Below are 26,465 nucleotides of genomic sequence, written 5' to 3'. Positions count from 1 at the left end.
AGTACGTTGATAAATCATTTTTTGGCTATTAATGCTCCTGTTATCGCTGAGGACGGTGAGGTACCTTGTGAGGGAGTCCCGCTGCTGACTGACAACGGTGTTGTGATGGGGGCTGATGGGGGTGAGGGCGAGGTTTTCAGCTGGGTCACGAATCTGGACGCCCTGAAACTTCACCGTGTCCAATAGCAGCTGCCGGTCGGTGGGCGGCGATAGCTGGGTTCAAACCTCAATAAATTGCTCCCACACACAAACGCAGTTCTTGTGGCGAATCTCGAACCTGCCTTGCCTGTCAGATTGTTTCGTTTATTTGTCTGTTGGAGATGGACAGGAGACTGAACAAAGTGCAGAAGAAACCGGTTCGCCTTATAGCAGCGGTGTGCAATGACATGGGGATCGGGAAAGATGGAAAACTGCCCTGGCATTTACCGTAAGAGTGAAACATCTGTGATGAGGTCTACTAGATGTTTCTCCATGTGGATACTGTCACGACTTACGTAACTACAGTTACCGTATTGATATTGCCAATGAACTCTTATCAGTGTACTCTTATTTTGGAGGTCTACATGCAGTAGGCAAGCTCAATAGTGAGTTTGTTTTTTGTTTGTTTTTTTCAGTTTCAGTGGCATCACTTATTATTATTATTTCTATGTAGCTATTCCCTTATATCTCATCCTTTGCAACCCTTTATGCAGAATTTTGTAGTAAAGTTTAGGCTACAAAGCAGACAGTGAGGATTAGTTTGGATTATTTTTGTAGGTAATGATTTGGTCCAGGGACGTATATTAGAAGAGTCCAAATTGTCTGAAAACTGCTTATTGTGTTGCATGAAAAGCCAAAAACAGACACTTAAAGTCCAGCTGTTCATCATGCATAATCTGTATATGAAGATGTCATCGGTTTATAACAGACTGTAGTGTAAGGGTGAAGCTTATGTATAAAGAGACAAATGACAATATTGTAAAACTCAATCTTAATATAAAACACGTCTTCATTGGAGAAGTTGTAACAAATACTGTACATTAATAATCAAACTAAAATTGTGTTACCAAAAATTACACACACAATGATGATACAAAGAAAGTTGTAACAAGGAACTGTGAATCAATTCTAACTGAAAAATGACAAAAAAACGTCATTACAATTGTCAGAAATGAATTTTTTGTTGATCGTGTAATTAATTGCTAAGAATTGCTTCAGAATTCAGTTTTAGCTGCAGTCGAAGCAGCAGCAGCACCAGTCCTAAAGGTACCAGGTTCTAGTAGAATATGCTCAAGTGATATTAAGGTGGTATAGTGGAAGAAACAAAACTAGTAGTGTGGAGGGTTGTGGTACAGTAGAACAAGTCTCAGTAATTGTTAGAACCAGGAGTACTAGTAAGAACAGCAGTTACAGGGTGGTACGCCATGCAGAGCTTGTAAAGTGCTGTGAAATAGAGAGAAGATACTATGCGTTTTTATGTGTTATATCTTATTCATTAGGGCATTCATTGCTCCATGTGCAAACTATAAGTAGCAGTACTTAGACTTAATGGGCTTAGTAACAGCTGACTGTTTTCTGCTTGATTTAATGTTGAAAACGTGACTTTTCACAGGTCTGAATTCCAGTACTTTCTGAACACTGTCACAACGGTGTCGAGACCAGGTAGTCCTCAACATCAGCATTACATCATATCATATTTACCTCAAGTAGGGCTGGGTATCATGTTTCAGTGTGTTGAAGTGCCCTTATGTTTCAGGCTTTTAATTAACTGGATTAGACAGAATGTGATGTTCCACTTTGGTTATTTCATCCATTAACAGTTTGAATTTCCAGAAGGTGTACTATATTTCAATAAATAAATATGACATAAAATTACATATAGGCTACCAGGATAGAAGATTTTATCCATATCTGTCATCTTTACTTCACACAATCTAATATATGTCATCATCAGAGACATGAGCGCTGCTGTGAATGAGTTGATATTTTATTCATTCTGTTTCAGGAAAGATGAATATGATGGTCTGGGGCAAACTGTGCTGGTACTCCAACCAAGAAACAATGTTCCCATTGGCTAATGTTCTGCATGTGGTGTTGAGTACCACACTGAAGTGAGTCTCTCAAACACACACACACACACACACACACACACACACACACACACACACACACACACACACACACACACACACATTTGCATCAACAAGGGGAGCAGGGTTATCCATTCATCATGTTCTGTCTCTTGTGACACCCACTGTCTTACAGCACTGTTCCAGATCACGCTCAGTTCTTGTGTCATGACTTTGAGAGTGCTGTGCGCTTGGCTGCAGAGCCCCCCCTTGCTGACTTAATAGAGACCATCTGGATTGTTGGTGGTATGCGGGTCTACAAGGTAAAATTGTCTAAGCAGCTCATTGAAACTTATTGAAAGATGAGATAAAAATTATGGTTGAATTAGCCAGTTTGGGAACCAGAGGGCAAAAATGAGTTGTGGGCATCACACATCTTTCCTCAACCCAGAAACCAAGCCATTATTTCTTTTACTGGATTCTAATACAGTGTTTTAAAACACTTGCTGTGACATGACTGATTGGGAAGTGGGATCAATTGCAATATGCTGTTGTTATACTGGGACACCTGAATTGAACAGAGCCATCGTTAATGTCATTGATAACACCTGTGCATTTCCTGCTATGACAAGTCAAACTGTCTGAAGTGAAAAAGGTCAATTTAGTTCTGTACAGCAGCAGTTGTCTCTGCTCTGTGGAGTCTGTTGCTGTTTACCCAGCATTTGACTATCTTACATCATCTTCGTTGGTCTAGTTAAACTGGTACTTTAACAGAGACATGATTCCTTTGGGACATCCTTTCTACCCTGTTCACCCATTGGACTAAAAGTAACAGGGGTGTTTAGCATTAAGCATGCAATTTACATACTCAGCTCTGATTGGACTATTATTTTGTTGCTCATTTCTGGAACCACATGTTTTTATTTGGAGGTTCCAGTCACAAGGCATGGCAGTCAGTCGCACCTGTATTGAATGAGGCATTACTAAGCTAAACCACAGGTTTAAAGACACACTACACATTCTTGGTACACCCCCACAGGTGTTTTCACTTCACTCCTAGATTTTATTTTATCTACACCATGTAACTGTCCCATATGTTGTGTCAACTGTCACTTATTGGTTAGTCATGTTATTTTACCAATAAAAAAAAAAGTTGCTTTGTCGATATATTATTGTGCTGTATTAAAAGCCTACACAAAGCTCTCTCAGTTTAATGTTAATGTGACCAGAAAATCTGTTGCTTCTTGTTTTCTGACCAGGAGGGATTGAATCACCCGTGGTGTGACTTGCTTTACCTCACAGATGTCATGGCTGACTTTGACTGTGACGTTTTCTTCCCCGAGTTTGACAGGGGACTGTTTAAAGTACAAGAAAGGTTAGTGTCTCATCCACAAACCATTGTAGTGTAGAACGCCCTGACCTCAGGGCTCCAACCCATGGGCCACACCTTCCTCCCGCCCCATGAGAGAGAGATTTTCGCTTGAAGTTACAAAGCAAACATCAGCACTATCTGTCAGACTGTATTGTCTTTGGTTGTAATAACTCAGCTCAAAAGAATTCGCTGACATCCACCGTTGCAGATTTTCTGTGACATTATGTTACTTCTGTTACACTGAATTTTAAGGGGTAAATTAGTAAATGGTGATGGTTTTGGTGTTATCTCTGTTGTTATTGAAAAAGAGCATTTTACTGGTTTTATGTCAGTTAGTTTCCTTCCACAATAAAATCACATCACATTTCATGGTTTTGAAGATGATCATGCTCCAACCCCAGCTAGCTTTCAATGTTTAGCTTGTTTTGTTTAATAGTTCTTATAATTAACTGTTTTTTCTTCTTTAATGAACTCAAAAAAACCTTTTTCTCTTTTGTTTCCAAATAAGATTTCCTGGTGTACCTAGTGGCATTCAAGAGGAAAATGGCATTAAGTACAAATTTCAAGTATTCAAGAAAAAGATCGGTGATGCTGTTTAGATAACAGAAATCAGACTTTTATTTCTGGTGTATTTTTCTACTCTTGAAAACCTTATCTGCTGTCAAGTGTGTTGTAAATTCAAGGAAAACCAAAGTCATGCTACCACTCTTTTTGTAATCCAGTCAATGAGCATTCCAGCTAGTGTATATGATCCATGAAAAACTTGAAACACTGTGAGCACAGACACTTTTTGAGAACAGTCCAATTTGTCTACGTCTACTTTGTATAGTCTGTGTGTTTAGTCTTCAAATGATTTTTCCCATTGCTGCTGTTTGGTAGAATATTATGATCACTACTGGTGGAGAAAAAAAAAAATCCCCTGCCACCACCATCACCTTGTCACTTGTCAGCATTCCCATCTTGTCCTCCTCCTCGGTAAGATTGCAGCTGCACAGAAAATATGCTTATCAGTGAGTCAGTCAGCAGCCTACGTCAATGACAGCCTGTGCTCTGGATGTCACAGCAGATCTGGTCCTTTCGAAGCCAACACGGCAGATGCCAGTTCAGAGTGCAATGAGTGAATTATCCTACTGGTTTACTTTGATACTATAATGATATATTTAGTCATTTAGATAAATGTGGAGAAGTGATGCATCTTGTCATTGGGGTGGTTAGAAATGCTGCAATATATCTATTCATTTTACTGTGAAGTTTTGTTGCAAATTTAGAAGGTTTTTAGTGAAAAGAAATCAATTGTAACATTTTATTGAAGAAATAAGTGAGTTTATTTGTCATTTTGAATAAATTCATCTTTATTCATCCGGTTGTATGTGATTGTTTTTGCCACTAGATGGAGGCATTACAATAGGACAAAGGACAGAAACTTCTTGTTATGTTTCTGTAGATATTGTGTATCGATGGTTTCATGGTCTTGTAATAGTAATGTTGTATGTAACAAGAAACATGCAGACATGTACTGTACTTTTAAACCCCACTCTAAAAGCTCTTTGGGAAGCTCACATTTGTTAATGTGCTCTATAAATACACTGACAAGACTAAAGACCAGAACAAGAAAGCTAAACAAAACTTAGCCTCTGACACATAACATTGTCGACAATGTATCCGCGCCCTCAGGTACGCCATCACAGGCAGCAACCACACGCAGTCCAAGGACCCTGAAACTGAAGACAGTAAGCAGAATCCAGCCATTATTAATTTCATTATTTAAACTTACACTTACACTGCTTTTCCTACAGCGACATGCCAACGTGTCTTCGGTCGAAAAAGTCTAATCATTTCTGGCACGGTAATTTTGAAAAGCAGCTGTATTTTTGTGTCTCAAGGACAAGCATTGACAATCACTGCTTTAAATGGCCAGTGGCATTATAAAATCACTCATGAATGAATAAATGAATGATTGTGAAGACGGACGCATGGTGTCGCAGCCAGTGACATGATCCCAATAGACTGCACCTCTCCAAAAGTGATATTACAAGGAGTGACAGATGAGTCTATGTGTCAGAGTTGTGACCTTCGGATGCAGTGTTCAATATAGAAAGTTATTTACCTTTTGTGCATTCAACATCCATCAATGTGACATTTATTTTCCTCCCACTGCATGTACAGGATATTTCTGTTATCTCATCAGGGTAGTAATGGCAGAAAACAAAATGTTTTTACTCACCAGAAACGAGGATAAAATGTTGTTGGTTGTTCACAGTTGAAAACGGAAGATAAACTTATCTTATTACACTTGGGAAAACAAAACTATATTTTAAAATATTGTAATTTAAGGTTTCCAGGTTAAGTTTATTCTTGGAGTCAAAAAGGAATATTTAAGTCGCAAAAAGGTTTATCCTCCACCTGCAGTACATTAACTGCTTTTGAAGAATATCCTTTTAAAACTTGAGTTTAACTCACCCCGACATAAGGAATAAGGAATATTTACAGCAGCAGTGGTCGCCCGTGCTCTGGCTTCAAGCTGGAAATCATACCTTTTCATTACAGATGTCATCTGTTTCTGGTGAGATATGACCCATAAAAGCAATATGTTAAGCATGGCTAATACCAACCAGCGTCATATTTGAAATGAAAAAGGACAATTTATACTCCCTCTTATTAACCTTGCTGGCTTGCCTGTGTAATTCAAGAGGACAGCACGGGACGACACGACAGTCGAGGACAAGAGGACACTGGGTAAGAAATAGAGGTGACTTGTATTTATACACCTGAGGCCTTGTCTCGTCTGCCTCGCCTTGATACATCCTGATTAACTCCATGTATTTGTTACCTGTTTCCACTGATGAAAGACACAACCCTGCAACGTGATGACTTAAAGAAATTGTCTGTGTAAAATTAGTAACCTTCAGTACGTCAGCTGCAGCGTACTGGAGGTACTGCTGTAGCCCCTCAGGGGTTCCATGTTGTGAATGGTTGGAAAATGAACTCTAGTCAAGCATCCATCTGCTGAGCTCAAATTCATTACCAGATGCACTCACTTTCACATCATCTGCCCAGTGGCTATCGCCATGACTACGGGACCATGCTGAGTGATGCAGACGGCAGCAGATGGGAAGTGGAAGTTGTTAACGTATATTAACTCCCCCACCCCTCACCCCCCTTCCTCCTCCTCCTCTACTTCCTCCCTCTGGACACACAAGTCCTCTCTCTCTTTGTTGTGACCCCCATCGTCCACATTACGAGAGCAAGGGAAACTTGAGGCATAAAGTCATGGCTTCATTAGCTGTGAAGCTTGCTCCCATTAAAAGGCACTCTTAAGCATGTTTCAAGGGCTTTTGCTGGCTTCCAAACATTGAGACATATTCAGAATGAGATAAGAAACATTTTACAATGCCCTCTCTTGGCTTAGACAATGCTCAGTGAGACTGTATATTGATTTTGTGGCTTACACTACAATAAATACAGGCACTAACCCATATGACACACAGACATGAAAATCTTATTAATAAAACCAAAGATAATGGAAAATCAATTTTGCATAAATGATCTGAAACTCAACCGCTTTCTGAATAAAGCCTGCAGAGTGCGTTCGAGAAAACCACTTCCACCTCAAATCAAATGAACTTAATTTTCTTTCTTTTTTTTTTTTATCACATCGTGTGGGTGCATTTGAATTCATTTGAAATGATAATGAAGTGACATTTCAGTAGTGAAATAGCTTATAATAAAGTGTCTCCATCTGTAAAGGAACAATAAAAATCTGAGACACAGTTAGATTTCCTCCCTTAGGGGAACAGTTGTGCTGCCAAGAACATTGTGTGAAAATGAGACTCCTGCACAGGCTGTAAATAAAATGGTTTGAAAAGCCCTGTTTGTCCTCAGTAATACTCAGTAATATATTTGATAGATGAGTCAGCACGTCTTTCATTGCACACTTATGTCATGCCGTGTCTTATGTTAAGTTATTGTGATGAGGTAACTTGTAAATAAGCTGTAATAAATTCTTTATCTGGCAAGGGACTACACCTTCCCTAAAAAGCATGACATATTGAGATGGCACTGCATTTGTCTCACTCTCTGGTATCACTCTGGTAGGCCGTTACATAACCATCTTCATCTCTTCCAACATGAATTTACACCTGCAGTAAAAGTGCCCTGCTTTTCATTCGTAATACCATCAGACTCACAGACAAACAGTGTGCAATCACAGCTTTCTTTAGTCTGAACAAGTGAAAAATTTACTTTGATGCATTTTTGCATTTGGTGAAAAGATTCACATTGCCTAATTAGAGCAAAACCAGGGCTTGAAAAATAAAAGCACTCACATGACTCACGACTAGTTTGCTAATTTGATTACCTTTCATCCCACAAAGTTGGAGATTGTAGCAGCAGGAAACCAACTCTCTCTGCTGTAATTTTGCTGGAGTGTGATTCCTCATACCACTTTTGAGGACATGAAGAAAAAGTATAATTTAGGTCAGTCTTCATCTTGCATTCAGTCAGTCAAGTTCAAATGGCATCATTGTCATTTTTTTAATAAAACTGCAGGAAAAAACACACAAATCTGATTCAAACATAAATGCTTGATGTGGGTGCACCTTTAGACTTAAATCACTTTAATCTGATACTGACATCGTACTAAATAATCACAAGAACAGCATACACCCAGTTACAGCTTTAATGAACTTGCATTAGTCCATATAGCCCATGTCAGTCATCTACTTTTAAAGGGGCAACAGGGTTAAAAAGTGGCCTCTCTCTACGTAGCTGGAGTTTTCCGTAGCTCATCTCAAATTCCTTCTTAGTGCCATTTAGGACCTCCAGACTACCTGTCCTTACATCATAGCCATGCCCCCTCAGTCGCTGGATGCGGTAATTCACTATCTGTGAGGTCAGCTCTAGGACGGTCGGAGTCTCCATGATTTGAGACATGCTGATCCCTGCGCTAAGGAGCCCCTCAAAGCGCTCAGCCAGAATAGCCTCAGGGTAGTAGAGCAGAGCAGGGCAGTTGAGGATGATGTCCAGAAGATCTGCCTCGGAGCACCCCATGGTGTCCTGAGAGTACACCAGGGTGCGACGCATACTGTCCGGGTTCAGCTCGGTGACAAAGCCCCTTAGCTTGGAGAGGAGACGGAGGAGCTCTGCAGTGCTGAAGCCCTTGTCTCTCAGGAACAGCAAGTTCTGCCTCAGCACCTCTGGGGGCTTGAGGAGAACATATGGGTTCTGGCTCAGCAGTTTCTGAAGCCAGATCTTCATGTTGGCCTCCTCCCCTCCCAGCTCCTGGTAGGCCTGCTGGAGGGTGCGCACCATCACCTCGTTCTGCTCTACTGGCCGGCTGAAGCTCTGGGGAGCGCTGGCCATGAGTTTGGTGATAATTCGCTTGTTGAGATTTAAGCTCTGGAAGTAAGCAATGTTGTTCTGCTGGTTGTCATGGTGGCAGGAGGAGGTGAAGAAAGAGGCAGGGAATTTCTCAATGATACCAACCAAGTCTTTCAAGTTTGGGCATACAGTCATCCACAGGTCCCTCTGAGCCTTCATCTGCTCTGGGTGACAAAGGACCGCCTCAGGATGAACTGCTAAGATCCGAGAGATTATGACACCTGAGGCCCCCATGTCCATCAGCAGGTCAGCTACCTCCTCAGTATAGGCTGGGCTCTGATGCAGAACCCAGCCCTTCAGTTTCCTGACCTTCTGGACGTCCACAGAGAGATCATAAAGAGCCTTCACGGTCTTCTGGTTCTCTGCTGAACTCAGTGTCGCACATGGCCTGACGTTTAAAGGTAGAGCTGTGACACGTTGGCACCGGAGGCACAGGGATGTTGCGATCAAGCGCAACATTGATGCAAAGTCCTGATGCTGATCACCTAAGAGAGTGAGAGAAGAAGAAACTGCAGTGGGTGACAACCAAGAAGGAGGCTGACATAACTACTGACTAAAAATACCAGCTTCTCCTCCTGAAAAGGAGAGAGCAATTTTATGACAGCTTGAGCAAACAGAAACACTTTCAATTCTTACATTTATCAAGCAGTTGTAGTAACTGTGGTGATGCTCTGCGAGGCCAGAGGTCTGTCATGGCTGGCCTTGTGCTTCTATCAGGGCATCATTAAGTCGTTTGTTCTACTACACACACACATGTAATGCAGTAATATGTAAGTAATATGAGTGTATGAGCTTCCTGTTTGTTTGCCACAGCCAGTCCAAGAGACATCTGAACAAACACAGTGTTACTGATGTGAAATCCCACTTTAATCTCCCATCCTTGAGACAGGTACCAAGCTGTTGACTTTTCTAAAGTATTTTGAGTAATGTCATTCATCATAGTCTTGCTTTCATAAGAGAAGTTCCTGAACAGAAAATAACGATTATTCTGCACAGCTGCTGCCAGATGTTTCATAGAGGATAGTGGAAGAGCATGAGCCAGCTTGTCACAATCGATGATATCACTCATAATAAGACAAAACACAGACCACAACAAAGTATCTTGTTGTAATTTAAGGCGCTTTGTTGCCACGCAGACCACAGTAAATAGATTTCTCCATTTCACCAGAGGTTGCCCGGGTGACTAAAGATATCAATTCGGTGATTTCAAAATAAAAGCTCGGTTTTATTATCTGAAGAAACTTGCTATGCAGTTAGCTTGCCCGCTAACTGCTAGAAGAGACCGGATTGATCCTACTACACCACTGGTGTCACAGGACATTGCGTTATTTACCTCCTAGATTTAACATGATAACTATCACTTATCGTTAAACTGAAGTGTGTAAATATATGCACATTTAACCAAGTATAGGGACACATTTATTGGAAAATGAGTTACCTTAAGCTGCGGTCAAAGGATGTGACGTTTTGTTATGGAACTGCTTTCTTCTTCTACTGTTGACTAGTTTTATCTTGTTTACCACAGCGCCACGCACACGTAGTGGCAAGTACTGCAATGAAGGTGCAACAAACATTGAAAACACCGAAACAGCCTTGATTTAGAGAAAAAAAAAATAGATGCAGAATATAGAAACGTCAGTTTAGAAATGTGAGTGTTATATTATTTTATGCTCCCATTGGCACAATTCCTTTCCTCTTTTCATAGCTCTGCTCTTTTATTGCAGGCCATATGTCCAGTAATTAAATAATTTTGGCAAAAATCTGTATCTCAAACAGCAGTTGGTGCGACTCCAAACCCTTCAGCATACGGGGCCCTGATGAGTGTAATCAGCGCTGGGCTGAATTGGACTGAACACACGGAGAGTTTTCTCGCAGTTGGTGCTTAATCATGATGCTTGATCACCGGCTCTGCAAGCTGTTCCCTCAGTGGCACGGGAGCTGCTGCTGCTGAGTGGGTAGCTGGGTTCATTATAGTTTATGTACAAGTAAACAGATGATATGCCTCAAAGGAAAACAGGCTGGTGCGTCTTTCTTTTTTAGTACTCAGTATGTTGACAGGAGTGAGCTGGTCATCTGAGTGCACTGATAGTGTTGTTATTAACAGTTTCTGCATCTCAAACAGATCGTATCCAAGTGTTTCATGGGAAACGAATTTCTTTACAGAGAAAGCAGGGGTATACAATAACACGTGGGCATGCAGAGTAAACAGTGTCATTCACTTTTCTTCGATTTGCAGTCAACCTTTTGACAGTTTCCCTGGCTTTCATTAAGGGTTTAAGCAAACTCACGCAGCATATACCCTTGTTTGCTCCTCTTTGGTAATGAATGAGGAACTTAAAACATAAGCTGGGCTTTAAAAGAAAAGAAAACAAAAGAAACAAATGCAGCCAAAAGCACAGAGAAACTGTCTCTGGTAAGGTAAAAGTAGCACACAGACTGAAAAAGTACAAGAAATGTATATATCTGGCAATAGGAGGAATTCTTCAATCCCAGCCCTCTGATCTGTTCAGGACTGTGATCTAGTATGATCCCCTCCATGATGGAAACAGAGAGTCCGTGGGTTCATATCCTTCTGATAAAAGTGTAGCTGGTACAGGATGTCTACCTTGCCTGAACTTGAAATATAAACATACTGCCACATTCTGTACTTACTGTGACTTTGTTATGTTCACAAACTCAACATTGTGGCTTTCACAAAAATGAACGAAGCAACAGTAACAAGGTTACAGCACAATCGCCAACACTCAGAGAACAATAACATCACCAAGAGACACAATAGAGAAACGAGCAGGGAGGAGACGTTGGCACAAAGACGTAAACAAAGTCAGTGAACTGGAAGAGTGAAGGAGACGCTTTTCCAAATTGCCGCTGGGCAACGAAGGCAAAATGTGATACAGGCTGTCAGACCTCTTGCAGATGTTCACACACTTGGTGCTGCTTTGTGGAGTTGAGACATGGAGAGATTACGAGAAACTGGACCCCTAGGCACAGATAGGGAAAAGGCATCCAAACCCCCAAAATGAAAGAGATACAAAATGACCGAAAACAACACAATCTCTGGTTATTTTATGTCTTTTTGGTCATTTTGTTGTCTTTGTTGTATTTTATGTCTCACTATTGTCAATTTCTGTCTCTTTGTGGTCATTTTGTGTTTCATTGTGGTCACATAGTATCATTTTGGAACCATTTTTGTTCTTTTGTGTCTTTTAACTGAGTTCTGTGACTTTCAAAAAAGAAATATTAGGGTAACAGTCACTATAGGCTCTGGCTAAGGGGCCCCCTGATCTCTCACGTCCCTGGGCCCTTTGCACAGCCTGTGAGTGAAGAAGTAAAATATACTTCCTCATAAATGTAAATTTGTCCAGATAACTTTCCAAACTTTGTCTCCGTTGTCCACTTTATTATCTATGGTGGTGGCATCTTTTATACACTGGCTATTCTGACTCCATCATTTCACCATCTGTCCGTCACAAAGGGACATTGGGATGTTTTTCTACAGTCCACCAGTTTTACTGAGTTTCATCTTACTTTGGCCAGACATCTCCTCGCCTAACAAACGACTTAATTTCCTCACATAATACCAAAGTCACGACCTGACCCACTTCCTGCACAGGTGGCTAAAGAAAGGGGTTTTCCCATGCAGGCAGTGATAACAGTCTATTTACCAGAGCAAGCTGTAAACATTCACAACGTGAAGAGCAACTCAAAGAGAGAGAGAGGGCACAAAAACACTGTTGTTCTTGAACAAGCAGACTTGCATTACAAACACACAGATATGACCTGTCACTGTTTTATATTTGAGATAACAATCAGGGTCCTTGCTGTGGTGTTGAAAAGAAATTCTTTGATTTGATTTACATTTTATACAACAGGTTTAACCCTGTTTTTTTGCCTATTGTGATTTCCTTGTGCAATTTAGAAGTATGTATTTAACCCTCAATGTAACAGCGGTCAGAAAATTATTGATTTTACAGAGCAGCACAGTTATCTTGTGCTATTTATTACCCGTAAATGGCTCAGTTCACAGTTCAGTAAAATAAAAGCTTTGTTCAGCTGTTTTATAGTAGAGCAAGGTTGAGTTTTTATTTGTGGTGACATATTAACTTATTGGTCGAAGATCTGCAAAGGAAAATATCTTATCAACTTACAAAAGTTAAAAGGAAGTTAATAAGTAGGGGCACCCCCCCCCCACTATATTGTGTGAAAAACAGATTGCACATTAACAGTGATAGTTCTGATACAAAAACTTCACGTAATAGAAATGTTTCTATTCCTAAATATTGTTTGTTTCAAGATTAATAACAACAGGGCACATTTTTATTTTACAGCTTTTATGTTGCGTATTATATTACTCAACTCTTGCACTGTATGATATTGATAGGGCATGAATGAAATGAATGAATAAAAGTTTTGTATTGCCTCACAGTGACAAAGGAAATTGTGCAACGATAGCTACAGGAATAAATTACCTGATACTACATAGATTGAGTTCAGATTATTATGCTCACTGAATAAGAACATGGTGGTACAGAAAACATGCACTGCATGCATTTTGAAATATGCATTCATGCCTGCTTGCACGGAATTTCCAAAAAAACACGTATGCTCATGAACACTCCCTCTAACAGCTGTCGATCGACCTTGCATGGGGACTGTCCACACCCACAGCTGAGTGAAAACCAGTCCAACTACATATCAACACTGTTAATGTCCAACCAGAAAAATAACTTTTTATTTTTCTGTTCTGTTCTGTTTGTTTAGCCTCATTTGTTGTCTCAAACTTGTCACAATGAAATGAATAACCTCAATGACTTTAATGCCTTGCTACCCACTGCTGTCACTCATACAGTAACTTGGCATGTTTATGTGTGTGTTTGTCTTGGTGCGCGTGTGTACCTACGTCTGTGTTTGTCTAGGTGTGTGGAAGAGGAGGGAACTACCTGGAGGTGGAACTAAAGTGACAATCGAAAGTGGATAAATCAAAACAGGCTTACTGTACACACACTTCCCAGAGTGTGACAAATACGTGGCCTGGGACAGTTATACAAGATGACCTCCCCTAGGTGTCTTGAGTTTCTGCTTTTGCTCTTCCTCGTCCACCAGGTCTACAGCAAGGAGCCAGAGCCTACGTTCAGAGCAAAGGGCAACGTGATCGAGATGGGATATTGTTTCGGAGTGGATTATATTGTGGTTTACAGAACTGGTCCTGAGGGAGACCAACTGCTTGGCAACTGCTCAGGCATCAACAGTACCATCACACCTCCCGCAGATCTGCAGGATCGTATCCAGCCCAGCCCGCGAGGTGACCTGCTCGGGCTGCAGATCAGTAACCTCACACATATGGACTCTGGGATTTATAGGAGGGAATGCTGGGAGAACCAGACACTAGTCAGTAGCTTCACACAACAGCTCTTTGTGTGCGATGAGGAGGCTGGATCCGAGGAGATCATTGTGAAGGAGGAAGCTGATGGAACTGAGCTTCTGTGCAATAGCACTTACACTGGTTTGGAGGGAACCTCTGTGCGCTGGTACTATGAAATGTATCCATCTTATAAGCTCACACTCTTCCTGGATAGCAGTGTTTCCCTGGAGCCTCTGGTGGAAGAGCTGAAGGGTGACGTGGAGGTCAAACACGGAGGGGCATTGCTCATGCTTAAGAACAGCGTGTTAAAGAGTATCCAGCACTTTCACTGTCTTGTGATCAAAGGTAAGAATTGCCTCAGTTTCCAAAACATGTACTTACCGGCCCGCACTGAGGACAAGGAGATTTTTGCCTCACAAGGGGACAGAGTGGTGCTAAACTGCCCCTCTGAAGGTAAACACCAGCAATGGGAGACACCGCTGGGGATGATCAATGGCAGCAGCACGAAGAACAATCAGATGTATCTATTAGTCGGTGATAAAACAGAGAACTTCTCATTGGTCATTCCTGAAGTCACTGATGAACATAGTGGGGACTATTCGTGCATCTCCACTTCACTTGAGCTGCAGTACTTGCTGGTTCTTTGCCCCGTAAATGAAACCCAAAAAAAAATAGAATATGAAGGCGAGAACTTCTCGCTAGAATGCAATGTTGGCACAGATGATTCCCAAAGAGTGCAGTGGTACCGCAGAGAAACACCAGGGGAATATAACCTTATCCATGACTCAAACGACAAGACTGTTGCCATCCCAGAACATCTGATGGGCAGAATGACTCTGTCTGACAATGGCTTCTTGCTTAAATTCTCCAACGTCGGGAAGACAGATGCAGGGGTGTACCGCTGTGTTGTTTTAAGAAGCCCCAAGATGGTGGAAGGGGAATATGAATACAAATATGATTATAATGAGGAATATACAGATGATGATGAATATGATGGTGATGGTGATGGTGATGATGATGATGAATACTTGCCTGAAACAAATATGTGCATCTTTGAACAGGAGACTATTCTGACTATAACCAAGAACCCCAAAAATAATCCAGACAACAGAAACACTACTGTTTATGCAGTGGGGGCAGGATTGGCCGGCCTGCTGGTGGTTGGAGTGATTGTTGCAGTGATTGCTATAAAGAAAAAAAAAGCAAGATCTCGATCTGGACAGAATAGGAACAACTTCAAAATGGAAGAGCATCCTGGTGTGACTGATAGCTTGATGAATGGTGTATCTAGTACTTAACAGCTTTTGTAATGTAGCTCCAAGACATTTTATATCCAACTGACATTGACTGTGCCATGTAATCTGTCCCTAAATCACATCTCCATCCAACTGTTTTCATCCGTTGGTCATCATGAAATGCTTTTATTTATACTTTCACATGTTTAATCCCATTTTACTCTCCTCTTTCTCTCAGGTGCTAATGACTAATGCTGGATTTTATATTTTTTAGAGTGGAATCTGATAAAATGCGATTCCTTTTTCAAAACTCCATTTTGGCTTGTGACTGAAAATTTCCACATGCTTTGTTTACACCCTGCCTTACTTTCTCTTCAGTTTTAAATGGCTGACGTACACTTAAGTGCACGTCATGTAAAAAAAAATTCTAATTTATCTGATGGCCTGAAGATGTGGTATGGCTGTGGTGTGTTTCAGGGATGACTAAAAACCAGTCAGGCTGCTCCCCTGTCAACAGATTGTTTGGTGCCAATAACGCAGAGCACAACAGCCAGAATGTACCCGAAGCTCCACAGGGAAAAGAATCCAGACAACAGAGTCATTACATTGTGACACTGACATTATCAATATGCTGCACCTCAAAGTAATGAATATAACTTCAGACAGACTTTTTTTTTCTTTTTAAAGTCGATGTTACTGTTAACAACATTGAAGAGAATGTTTGTTATTTTCCGGAGAAACAGACTTGCATTAATGTTTATTTTGGGTTCAATCCAAAATGACTCTTTTTTTTGTCTTCACCATCTCCTGAAAGAAATATCTGTATCTTGGGCAGCTAAATACTCCACTATGTTCACCAGCTAGTTGCTAATTTTGTTGATCTCGCTATTTGGTGCAGGGTAGGTGTACAGTTGGTTATTAAAGCTTTTGTGCTGAAAACAGCCACAGCTGGAAACATTTTTGATGAGCTCAGTGACACTGGACCAAGGCAGTAAAGTTGTGGGCTGTAAAACCGAATGAAAATAAAAATAAAAATGTTAAAAATGTACCATAGAGCTGAGAGGAAAAGCAGAGTTGATGCTTATTCTCTGTGGATTTGTCATTACCTGCAAAAGCCTTCACATTACACAGAGTCATTTGATCAATTGTTAATATAACAATATGGATTAGTGCAGCTTTAAAGAGGAAACATGGGGGGTTTTACTGGAGGGATGATGACAGATTATCATGTAAAACTGACTCAATTTGCAAAAGATCTAGAAATCAAGCAAGTACAAACAAACAAACATATTGTATATTTTTCCACTTTCAAATAATCTCTCTTACTCATTGTGGTATTTTGCTCTGAATGCATTCCTCAAAAAACCCTGAATGAACCAGGCCTTTTTGCTGCATATATATATATATTTATATATGTTTTTTTTTCTCAACGTAAGAAAAACCAAAGGGAATCAAGAAAATCAAAGCAACAAACTCAAGCTGTCATCAGTACTTTGATGTTTCCAAAAGGCTGGGATGTACATTTTGACTGTGAAAAACAAGCTGAACAAACAAACACTGCACTTGACAAATGCTCGTGTTTAAGTATCCTTCACCTCTGTGTGCACGTTCTCCTATCTTTGATGAAAATATACCTTAGGCTATGTCATCGAACACGACACACACACACACTGGAATATTGAATCAATATCTCCTGTAGCTGAGTACTGAGCAAGTTAAGCGCACTGCTGCAGAGTTAACATCAGTATTGATCAAGCATTGCAGTTTATGTTTGCGAAACACAAAATGGAATACAGTATATAAAGTGATTATATGCGTTATTGACTAGCTGACTGTGTTCATATTGATTCAGTTGTGCATTTTATTATATGTGATAATGTACAGAGGATAATATACGGTTTATGTCTGAACAAAATATGAGCAGCTGCCACAGTGTCGGTGTGTAACGGTGTCTTTTCTCAGGAAACTGAGGTACTTCAAGTCTCTTTTGTAACAAGCTCACATGAATTTGAATAAACGTTTCCACACCAGGATCTGGAAAATGGTTCCTTGTCATGCAATCATCTGTAATCTCAGAACAACTTCTTAACAGAGAAAAGAGATTTTTCTTTTGCATTCCTGCATTCTGACTAGACCACTATTATCCACTTAATCATTTAATTAGCAGGTTGTTGAGCTGTTGAAGGTAAACCATACAAACCTCCACAGCAAGGCCACTGGAACACTTCTTTTCTCCCTCAGTTTGTCAGTGACAACAGGGGCAAGAAAGGCTCTTATTCTCCTCTCACAACCTGACCACGCTTCACAACAAGCCTCAATAATGCATGAGCCACTGTGTCCTGCACTCGCTATTCTCGCACTGGGGACATCCTGTTCTAAGTCCTGGCCCTAGTCCTGTATACATATATCATGCAGGTTTAGAAACATTTGGAAATATTTTTTATGCTGCATTGTTCAAACTGCATCTACTTACAAGAAGAACAGTTAAAGGGTGTTGAATCTGCATAGCTGCTGTTTGTCTCATTTATATCTGCAGGTTGTTAAACTGATCAATAGATTTGGTTTACAGTTACATTACACTTGAATATAACATTTTAGATTTTATAGCCATAGGGTTTTATTGATTAAACCATGAATAATGAATCTTGTCTGTACTGTTAAGTGAAAAGGTCTATAAAGTGATTTTTATAAGGTGTTTAAAGTCTTCAGTCACCTAACTAAATTTTAATAGTTGACACAATGGTAATAAACTGGAAGAAGATATTATATCACTGGAACTAAATTTAGGAAATAACACAATGATTCAATTTCGAAGTTCTCCGTTTGACAACCTCTTCAATCTTAAGCAATAATACATTTTTTGAAATGTGCTAATTTGCTTTGTTGTTGAGAGTTAGTTGAGAAGTTTCCTGTAATGGAAAAAACAGTTTTCCTCCATTTCATGTAACGTTTTCTTTTAATCAGACTGGATGTTCTCTTTTAATGTATGAACAAACTGTATGAACTGATCTCTGCAAATAAATGTACACTTAATGCTTAAGCAAGATAAACATGCTTTGTACCCTGGATGAAAGTTGAACTGTCTGCTTAAACATGTGTATTTGATAGTCACTGTATAAAAGAGCTAAGTTAGAGATTGAAGGGTGTCCAGACTCTTGATACCGTTGTGGTTGAGAGAGGCTGCACCCATGTCTGTACAGTGAGCGTGAAGCTACCACTGAGAGCCAGTTAGCTTAGCTTTGCACAAAAACCGAAAACGGGGGAAAACAACGAGCCCGACTCTGTCTGAAGGTAACAAAATCCACCTACAAGCACGTCTAAAACTTGGTAATTAACACTTTTTCTTTTTCACTTCATTTCTTTTTGTTTGATACATGAATAGAAGTGTAAAAAAGTTGTTTTCTGGATTGGGTTTGTTTCCAGTCTTTCCAAGAATCTGCTGGATGTAGCTTCATATCTACCTCACCAACATACGAGCTGTTGCAATCTTCTCAGCACCAAAGCAAATAAACTCATTCCCCAAAATGTCAAATTATTCCTTTAAAATCGAGCAAAAGACCATAATGAGACTTTAACTCTGCCTCCACTATCTTGAATCAACCACATTACTTTTAATGATGCTTTCATGGTGCTACATTACTTTTGACATGCAGAGGTCAAACCACAGTCTGCAAAATGCAACCACAGAAGCAGCAACAAGCTGCAATATTAATGAGAGGACCTGAAGAGATTTTTTATTTCCATCATAGGCCATATTTACTAAATAGTGACTTTCTGTACCTTCAAATTTTTGCTCTCTGAGCTGCAACATCACTAAAATGCAGTGTGCAGTTGAAAAAAATCGCATCACCACCTCTCAAACTGGCATAAAATAGATTTAAACGTGGTGAAACTGCCACCTCGAGCAGCCTCAGTGCTTTCTGACTTACACTATTTTGTCCATAAATTCAGTCGGTGTTGTGTTCTCTGTCACTGCTTTAAATAGATCTGCTTTACATTCATCATTTACTGTTCTTTGTGCTCAACATTTTCACACAATGAGCTGAGGAAAAAAAGAAAACACATAAAAACATTTGTAGTGATATTTGGTGATGCAGAGGCCATTAGGTAGCACTGGTGCATTGTTGAAGCTTTCCATCTTGCAAAATAATCTGGAGATGTTGTGTTTCAGCAATATTTTCAGCTGCCAGATTCTATTACTCCCACACACTTAACCTTTTGGAGCCCTGATAAATATTTATGTTCCACAACAGTGCCAGTACATCCAAAGAAGAAATACGGTTTCTGTTAGGAAATATTTGCTCAGCTGGCATATAAAACACTAAATCTTATTCCATCTTTGTTCTTAATTTGATATTGGGCCAATATCTGATGCTGCAGCTGCAGCACAGGGCAAAAAAAAAAAATCTACAGCAGTTATTTACCTGTTATCTGCTCCTTTGGTATCATTTCTTTAAAATAGCTACAAATAAATATAATATTGATGTCCTTCACAAACCTTGACTTTTCTTGATTTTTCCTCTGTGCTCCCTGCTAACATTGTCACCCAACACACACCTTTACAACCCAGAGATGAAGCACCTCTATTAAAAAAGCACCCAATGGGTTACAAATACATAACGGGTACTTGAGTATCATGATATTCTGTGTTGTGATACTGTATTGATTTTCAAAAACGCAGTATCACATGTTTTAAAGTTTGTGTTGTGTCTAAAACCCCGACTTTTAGATGGCAATTTTGTCATCTATCTTCAGCCAAGTGAATCTTCCACTCCAACGTGACGACATAAACTGAGACAAGTGGCGTAAGGGCGCACCGCTAACACTAGCGTTAGCAAACCTAGCTGTCTAGTAATGTTACCACCGATGGCTGAATCTGAAAGAGTTAGACCAGCTCCCGCGGTGAGTGTGGGCTCATTTTGGCTTCCACATTAAAGAAGGGCCGACGGAGATTGACAAGAACCCTGTATCATGATAAGTGTTGATAAGTATAAGAATCACCAGATTCTTGCGACGACACAGCCCTGAGATACATGGGCTAAAATTTGACCAATTCTATGAAATTGAAATTGAAATTGTATTTTAAGAGTTGAGCTATGAGTCAACGACTATAGCTATTGTAGATGGAATTTGGACTTTCTTCCCTCAAGGTCATGCTTTGTTTTCACACATAACTTTATTTTAACATTCACGATCATGAATACTCTCAGCACAAGGTGAGCAGTGTCAGCTCGGAGAGGAAAAACAGTCAGATTCAATATCAAAGAGTAGCTGAAAACCTCATACAAAGTCAGGGACTTCAACAGATATTTGTTTCTACTTGTGAAGCGCAGAGAAATCAGATGAGTGAAAAAGAGGAAAGGGAGTAGGAGGGTCTTCCATATTTGCCACTTTGCTTTACATACGCCCCTTCATGGGCTTGATTGATGGAGACACAGATGTGGAAGAGGACCAGCTGTTCGGTGCTCTCAGGTGTAATTAAGAAAGGGCTCGGTCACACAGAAAGACCCCCGAGAGGCCCCCGACAAAACGGCGAGGAGTCAGTACGCCTCAGAGAACGGCAAGATCCAGCAGCAGGCTTCCTTCAGCTTGTTACAGTCAGAGATTTTAAATGGATCAGCTTAATTGTTGAGACATCTCTCAGACCATCTGTGTATGTGGGAGGGCGTGTTTGAGCTGCGAGCGCTGTGTCTGTCTCAGTCTGTGCTGCATGTGTGTTCGAGTTTAGGCAAACTGTGAGCCATCGCGGCGAAGGAGCAGAACTAAAGTTAGAAAAAAGAATCAATGAAATCAGCCAGGAAATTGTGTTTAGACAAGTTGTTACTCACAGTCTCTTGTGTTCACTTGGGTTCGTACAACTTCTGCAGAACACACCCCGACATGTGACTAGACTCCCAATGTGAAGATTATCTAAAGTTTTCTCTGCCTCTCTCTCTCACATGCACACACACACACACATCTGCGCACAAAGGTCCATTTCTCTCACCAATGCAGTAATCAAAATCACAAATGGTAGATGTTAACACAATCCCTCCTTGGACATCTCTTTCTGTCCGATCAGGGGGCCATGTTCTGTAGAATCAGCACGTCTGCTGGGTGCTCCCTGGCGGCTGCAGGGCTGAGCCTGCTGAGGCCCGATCTGCTGTAATTTGCCAGGCCCATTACTCCCACAAATGTGATGGCTGCGAGCCCTGTGAGTGTGAAACAGTTGGTGGGATAAAGAGCGAGAGAAATAGAAAGAGAGAGAGAGAGAGCAGGGTACCTCGCTATTGCTGCTGTCTAGCCACAGTGTCTGGGAGTGTGTGATGCGTCCTGCTAATGGCACCAATTATGCACCAGAGAGCACTGCTGATGGGCTGGTTTTACAGCGAAAGTGCTGGGGGAAAAAAGGGTTTCAGAGGGAGGCCTCTGGGTCCAAAAACAACATCAACAAAAAGATAGAGACAGGAGGGGGAAGAGCCACTTGGGGCTTTTCTTTCCTAACAGTGCACCTCTCGCTACCCAGACATGTGGAGGTGTCTGGTTGGATCGTAGCCACGCAGGAATTTATGTCTGTTATTTTCAGAGGGGCAATCCAAGCGAGACCAGGACCAATCAAACACTCTCAATAAAACTGACTTCCCTCTGGAAGTCTCAAAGGCTTTCAACAGATTTGATTTGAAGTCTATAACCTAGAATCTAGTGGGTGTGAGGCTGAGAAGCTGTGATACTTGCTCTCTGTCAGATTGTAAAACTTCAACTCCCCTGTGTGATGAAACTGTTGGGAGAGCAGAAGGTGCATCACAAGTATTCATTCTCTTCTTTTTTTTTTAATCCCCTGGAGTGATTGTGCTCATTTTGAGATGTTTACAAGCAGAAATTAGTTTATCTGCTTTTTTATGTGTTGGTATGATTCATCATCGGGGAACATTTTGTGAAGAGAAGCAAAAAGAGCTATCAACCGGTTCGACTAGAAAATTCTTAGTCATATAATTGGTTCTTCTGGTATGTAAGAAGCAAAAGAGTTGTCTGTGAAAGTGTTGATGGGTGCCAGGAGGAAACTTAAAAGCCAAGAAAAAGTTTTAATTTCATTGAATGGTGTTGAGTACCAGCATGTATACAGGAGATAATTACAGCAGTCTTTGCTCAGAAGCTGATTTTTTATTTTATTTTTTTGCACATAGCAGGGTTCAACAAGACAACAGAAGAGCCGACTTGTTCGCTCATGTGCGGATACTGTTAGATTAAAGCTGAAATCAAAAAAGAAGAAGCTCTCAGTAGACAGACGAGTGAAAATGAGACCATCTATATTCAAGAGATCTCTCGTTCAAAAACAATCACACAGACGTGCATCGTGAACATGAGCCAGCATAGCCACACCTATGATGCACAGATGGCGTGTGTAAACTTTCTCCTTCCCCCCTCCTCCTCCTCCTCTCCACTGTAATCTCCCTCTCGGCCTCTCTCATCCCTCATGTCCCACGTTCTTCCTTCCTCTCATCATCCCGTGTGTCACTCAACGGATTTCTCTCACTCTGCCAGCAGCGAAGCACCTCGGCTTGCAACCCTTCCTGACAAAATTTAATAAATGAAGCCTTGAGAAATTGGCAAGTAGGGTGGGAGCACCACGGCTGGGTAAATGTTAGCTGAAAACTTTGGTTTATAAAGATGGTCGGCGCCTACTTTAATTTCGAGTTTTCACAGATAACAGCCAGTTATGGGATTGTCTAAGGGTGAGACAAATTTATGTCAGATGATCCTCGTCCCCCTGAATGGCTCAGTGAACAGGACGGCAGAAAGACAACTGAGCCAGGTCAGGAGTTCTGCGTGCTTCAGGATAACAAGCAATCAAACGACTCAGACACTAAGTCTGATTGGGGTCAGCATCGTTGAATTCAATCATGACCTCCCAATAACAGTCAAGAAATATTAAAGGACAAAAACCCTCCATACCTACTGGGGGAAAAGCCTGATTACTAGCATAGCCCTTCTTAGTTTTTGAAAAATGAGAGCTGAAGTGACACAAAAATGTGTATATGTTGATTATTTCATCATATTATTAGATGAAATAGTTTGACATTTTAAAAACACGTTAGAAAAACATTCTGCTTATTCTTTTTCAGGTAGAGATTAGGTAGGCAGAGATTTAGACGAGGAACTTGTAAACCATCGTTATGTCCGTTGGTTAAATGTAAGGCTACCAATAACGAGTGGAATCAGGTTGAAACAGCTAGCCTCACTCTGTCCAAAGAACAAACAGTAACAGTAACAAAATCTACCTACATACACCAAGTTTTCTTAGATCTGTTCAAAAATCAAAGTGTCATCATTTCACTGTGTTATTGGTGGTTATGAGAGAGCCCACGATGTTACCTCTTCCTCCCAAGAAATATCCCTGCACATAAACCCCCTATTCAAACAACAAATTGTGGTTCAGTTTTTGTGTGAATTAAACTGAGATATAACCTATTAAGCTTTGCTGTGTGTTCAGACAGAACTCAAATTTAAGGACGAAGTAATTGCGAAGAAAGTCAAATGAAAGACACAATTATGTGCAAATTGCAAGGGAGAAAATACTTAAGCGAAAAATTCACAGTTATTCCAGGGTTTTATGACTGTGCTTCATAAATGCACAGAGACATGAGGGAAAACAAGTGAAGATGGAGGGAAATAGAAGAAAGAACCAGAGTTTTAGGTGACTTCTGAGGCCAAGCTGAACACAAACGCACACAGTCACTGGCTAACTTACAGCTCACATCTGGACAGTTGGTTCATTTGTTGTTTGGGAAAAATAAACACAGACTGTACAAATGGTCCAGCTGTCAAGGCAAAACTCACTTGGCTTTCTGTCTGAAGCACCTTTAGAGGTGAAACAGTGAAACAGGTGGATTTTATTACCTTCAGACAGAGCCAAGCCCCGTTTCCAGTCTTTTTGCTAGCCTAAGCTCCTGCCTCTAGCCTCATATCAAAGACATGACACTGGTATCTACAGTATCTTCTCGTCTAACTCTTGGCAAGAAATCCAATAAGCACATTTTCCAAACTGTCAAATTCTTCCTTTGAATGAAATAATTGTGTGCCTGCTAGGTGCTATTACCTTACCTGTGACAATAACTTTGGAGAAGTTGTTGCCAGTGCAGTTCCAGTGGGAAATAGAGAAAGTGTGCTACTATATGCTCTGTGTGGTTGTTTGGTAAATTACATTTGGCTGTCTCTGCTGGCATACTAGTGAGTGAAATGAAATTTCTTTTTGCTTGCTTATTGCACTTATAGCGAGGGTGGGATGAATAAAGAGGCTTTTTTTTTTTTCTCGCTCCCTCAAATGAGAGTGTATAGAAACACTACCTTTCCTCCACAGGCAAAATTCCTCCCTTAGATAACTTTTGTCAGACCTTCTTTCCCTTGTGACAAGCTGACTGACAGATAATCTGACTGAAGGGTTGCGTCTTAAAAGGAAAGTGGCGGGTGAAGAAGTTGCCAAGCAAGCCCAGATACAGAGGAGCAGTCAGTGAGCTGGGGAGACAAGGTTATCCCGAACAGTGGGGAGATTTCAGCCGAACATTTCCATCCAGTTTATGATGAAAGATGTCATGTTAAAGATCAGATATGGAGTGGATCATAGAGATATGGAGTAGAAAGAGAACAGATTGGTGAGGCATTTAAGCGCCTGATGGTTCTGGAGGAGAAAAATGAAAGGCACTCTGAATCTCTTTAATGCACATTTGATTTTTGTGCTCTTTGCATTTGTGCGTGGTGAGGAACAAGTGTGGGTATAGCTAAACAGGGAGGCCCGTGGAGGATTCAGATTCTGCTCACAGAAAAATTCAACTTTTTCTTATTGCCTGTTTCAGATCTCACCAAGAAGGTGTGGGGGCGTTCGGCTCCTCAGAGCCGGGGAATCGATGGTGTAGGCGGGCAGAGCGAGGGATCAACGCAGAGAGGCGTGGAGGACAGGACACTCTTGCATCACTCCCCAGGCATCCTTGGCACCTTATTGTCTTCCTTTGTGGGGTAAAACCTTTGAGTGGTAATGTGCCTCGGCCTAGTATCACCAGAAAAAGCTTGCTCTGTTTCTGCGTAGGTTGACTTCTTGCCCTCTCCGATTCTCATTTCTGAGATAATTTCTGCCCGCCTTTGATTTGGTGTATTGGGTTGTACTGCCTGAAAGGTTTAAACGCAGGTTAGATAAGAGGCAGCAAAGTTTGAACAACTAATCCCACACTGGTTTAAGGCATGTGACGCTTTGGCAGCTCAGCCAACAGCAAAAATTATACAAGTTAGAACCGAGATGCTGCACCCACATTATTTCACCAATCTCTCTGTGAATCTCTGTAAAAACACTTTAGCCAGCGTGACTCTGCCGCAGCGGGAGATAAATCTGAAAGACCACAAACAGAATCAACCCCCATTCCCAGGAGTAATGGAGCTGTCACTTGCTAAATCTGGCCCCACGGTAACCCCCGAGGGGCAATGATATGGCACCCATCCCTCCGCACCAGGGGTGTCAATAGCAGAGTAAGCATGGTGTGTGTGTGTGTATGTGTGGGAGTGGGGGGGGTCTGATGACAGCAGTCATCCTCACTGGAATGAGGAAAAATAGAGGTCATTGTGTCACTGCAATCTCATGGGATAAGTGTGTGGTTGTGTATGTGTGCGTGTGTGTGCACATTTTAAAGTATAGTGTGAGTCCCCGCAGAGTCAGTGACAGAGGAGGAGGACTGACACTGATGTTCATGGTGAGATGCCGAGGTGATTGTTGATGCCTGGCTGAAGATGATGAAACCTGCCTGCATGAAATGGGCTATGGGAACATTTTCTGGTCCTCTTAAATCTGGAGACAAATAAAATTACAGATGGCAACAGAAGCGGGATCAAATGTGGGTTCTCGTTTATTTACTGCCTGGTAAGATCACATGCATTTTCCAAGACGTAATGAAACGTACCCCACGGCATCAAAGCGTAAAGCACGGCAAGGCAATCTTGCGTCCAATCTAGAGCTTCGGCTCCAGTAGCCTGTGTGGTCTCAGGAGGGGTGAGACATGCCTCCCCGCTCAGCCTCCCGCCGCTCTCCATCCATGGCGCATCTCCAG

General features: G+C 41.1%; 2 protein-coding genes across 4 annotated transcripts; one reads left to right on the top strand and one right to left on the bottom strand.

Annotated features, from left to right (window-relative positions):
• The first annotated feature begins 127 nt into the window (after nucleotides 1-127).
• zgc:153031 lies at nucleotides 128-4,779 on the top strand. Of its 2 annotated transcripts, XM_056387570.1 has the most exons (6): nucleotides 128-427; nucleotides 1,592-1,641; nucleotides 1,985-2,090; nucleotides 2,245-2,371; nucleotides 3,308-3,423; nucleotides 3,929-4,779. In XM_056387570.1, the coding sequence occupies exons 1-6, from the start codon at nucleotides 321-323 to the stop codon at nucleotides 4,017-4,019; spliced, it is 597 nt and encodes a 198-aa protein (XP_056243545.1). In that variant the 5' UTR covers nucleotides 128-320; the 3' UTR covers nucleotides 4,020-4,779. The 2 variants fall into 2 exon arrangements, with proteins under 2 accessions (XP_056243545.1, XP_056243546.1); XM_056387571.1 differs by lacking the exon at nucleotides 1,592-1,641 and having other exon boundaries at nucleotides 302-427.
• Nucleotides 4,780-7,939: 3,160 nt separating this feature from the next.
• On the bottom strand, nucleotides 7,940-26,448 carry mterf2 (mitochondrial transcription termination factor 2). Of its 2 annotated transcripts, none has more exons than XM_056387944.1 (2): nucleotides 26,319-26,448; nucleotides 7,940-9,284 (listed from the first exon to the last, which is right to left on the bottom strand). In XM_056387944.1, the coding sequence occupies exons 1-2, from the start codon at nucleotides 26,446-26,448 to the stop codon at nucleotides 8,131-8,133; spliced, it is 1,284 nt and encodes a 427-aa protein (XP_056243919.1). In that variant the 3' UTR covers nucleotides 7,940-8,130. The 2 variants fall into 2 exon arrangements, with proteins under 2 accessions (XP_056243919.1, XP_056243920.1); XM_056387945.1 differs by lacking the exon at nucleotides 26,319-26,448 and adding an exon at nucleotides 10,238-10,296.
• Nucleotides 26,449-26,465: the final 17 nt, after the last annotated feature.

Source organism: Seriola aureovittata, chromosome 10 (genome assembly GCF_021018895.1).
Source record: "Seriola aureovittata isolate HTS-2021-v1 ecotype China chromosome 10, ASM2101889v1, whole genome shotgun sequence".
NCBI classification, from domain to species: Eukaryota; Metazoa; Chordata; class Actinopteri; order Carangiformes; family Carangidae; genus Seriola; species Seriola aureovittata.
This window is presented reverse-complemented; position numbering and strand designations above follow the sequence as displayed.

Coding starts and splice junctions, on each gene's coding strand:
- zgc:153031 (XM_056387570.1), top strand. CDS start 321: ATGGACAGGAGACTGAACAAAGTGCAGAAGAAACCGGTTCGCCTTATA. Junction 428..1,591: donor AAACTGCCCTGGCATTTACC/GTAAGAGTGAAA, acceptor GACTTTTCACAG/GTCTGAATTCCAGTACTTTC. Junction 2,372..3,307: donor GTGGTATGCGGGTCTACAAG/GTAAAATTGTCT, acceptor TTTTCTGACCAG/GAGGGATTGAATCACCCGTG.
- mterf2 (XM_056387944.1), bottom strand. CDS start 26,448: ATGGAGAGCGGCGGGAGGCTGAGCGGGGAGGCATGTCTCACCCCTCCT. Junction 9,285..26,318: donor TTACGCTTTGATGCCGTGGG/GTACGTTTCATT, acceptor TCACTCTCTTAG/GTGATCAGCATCAGGACTTT.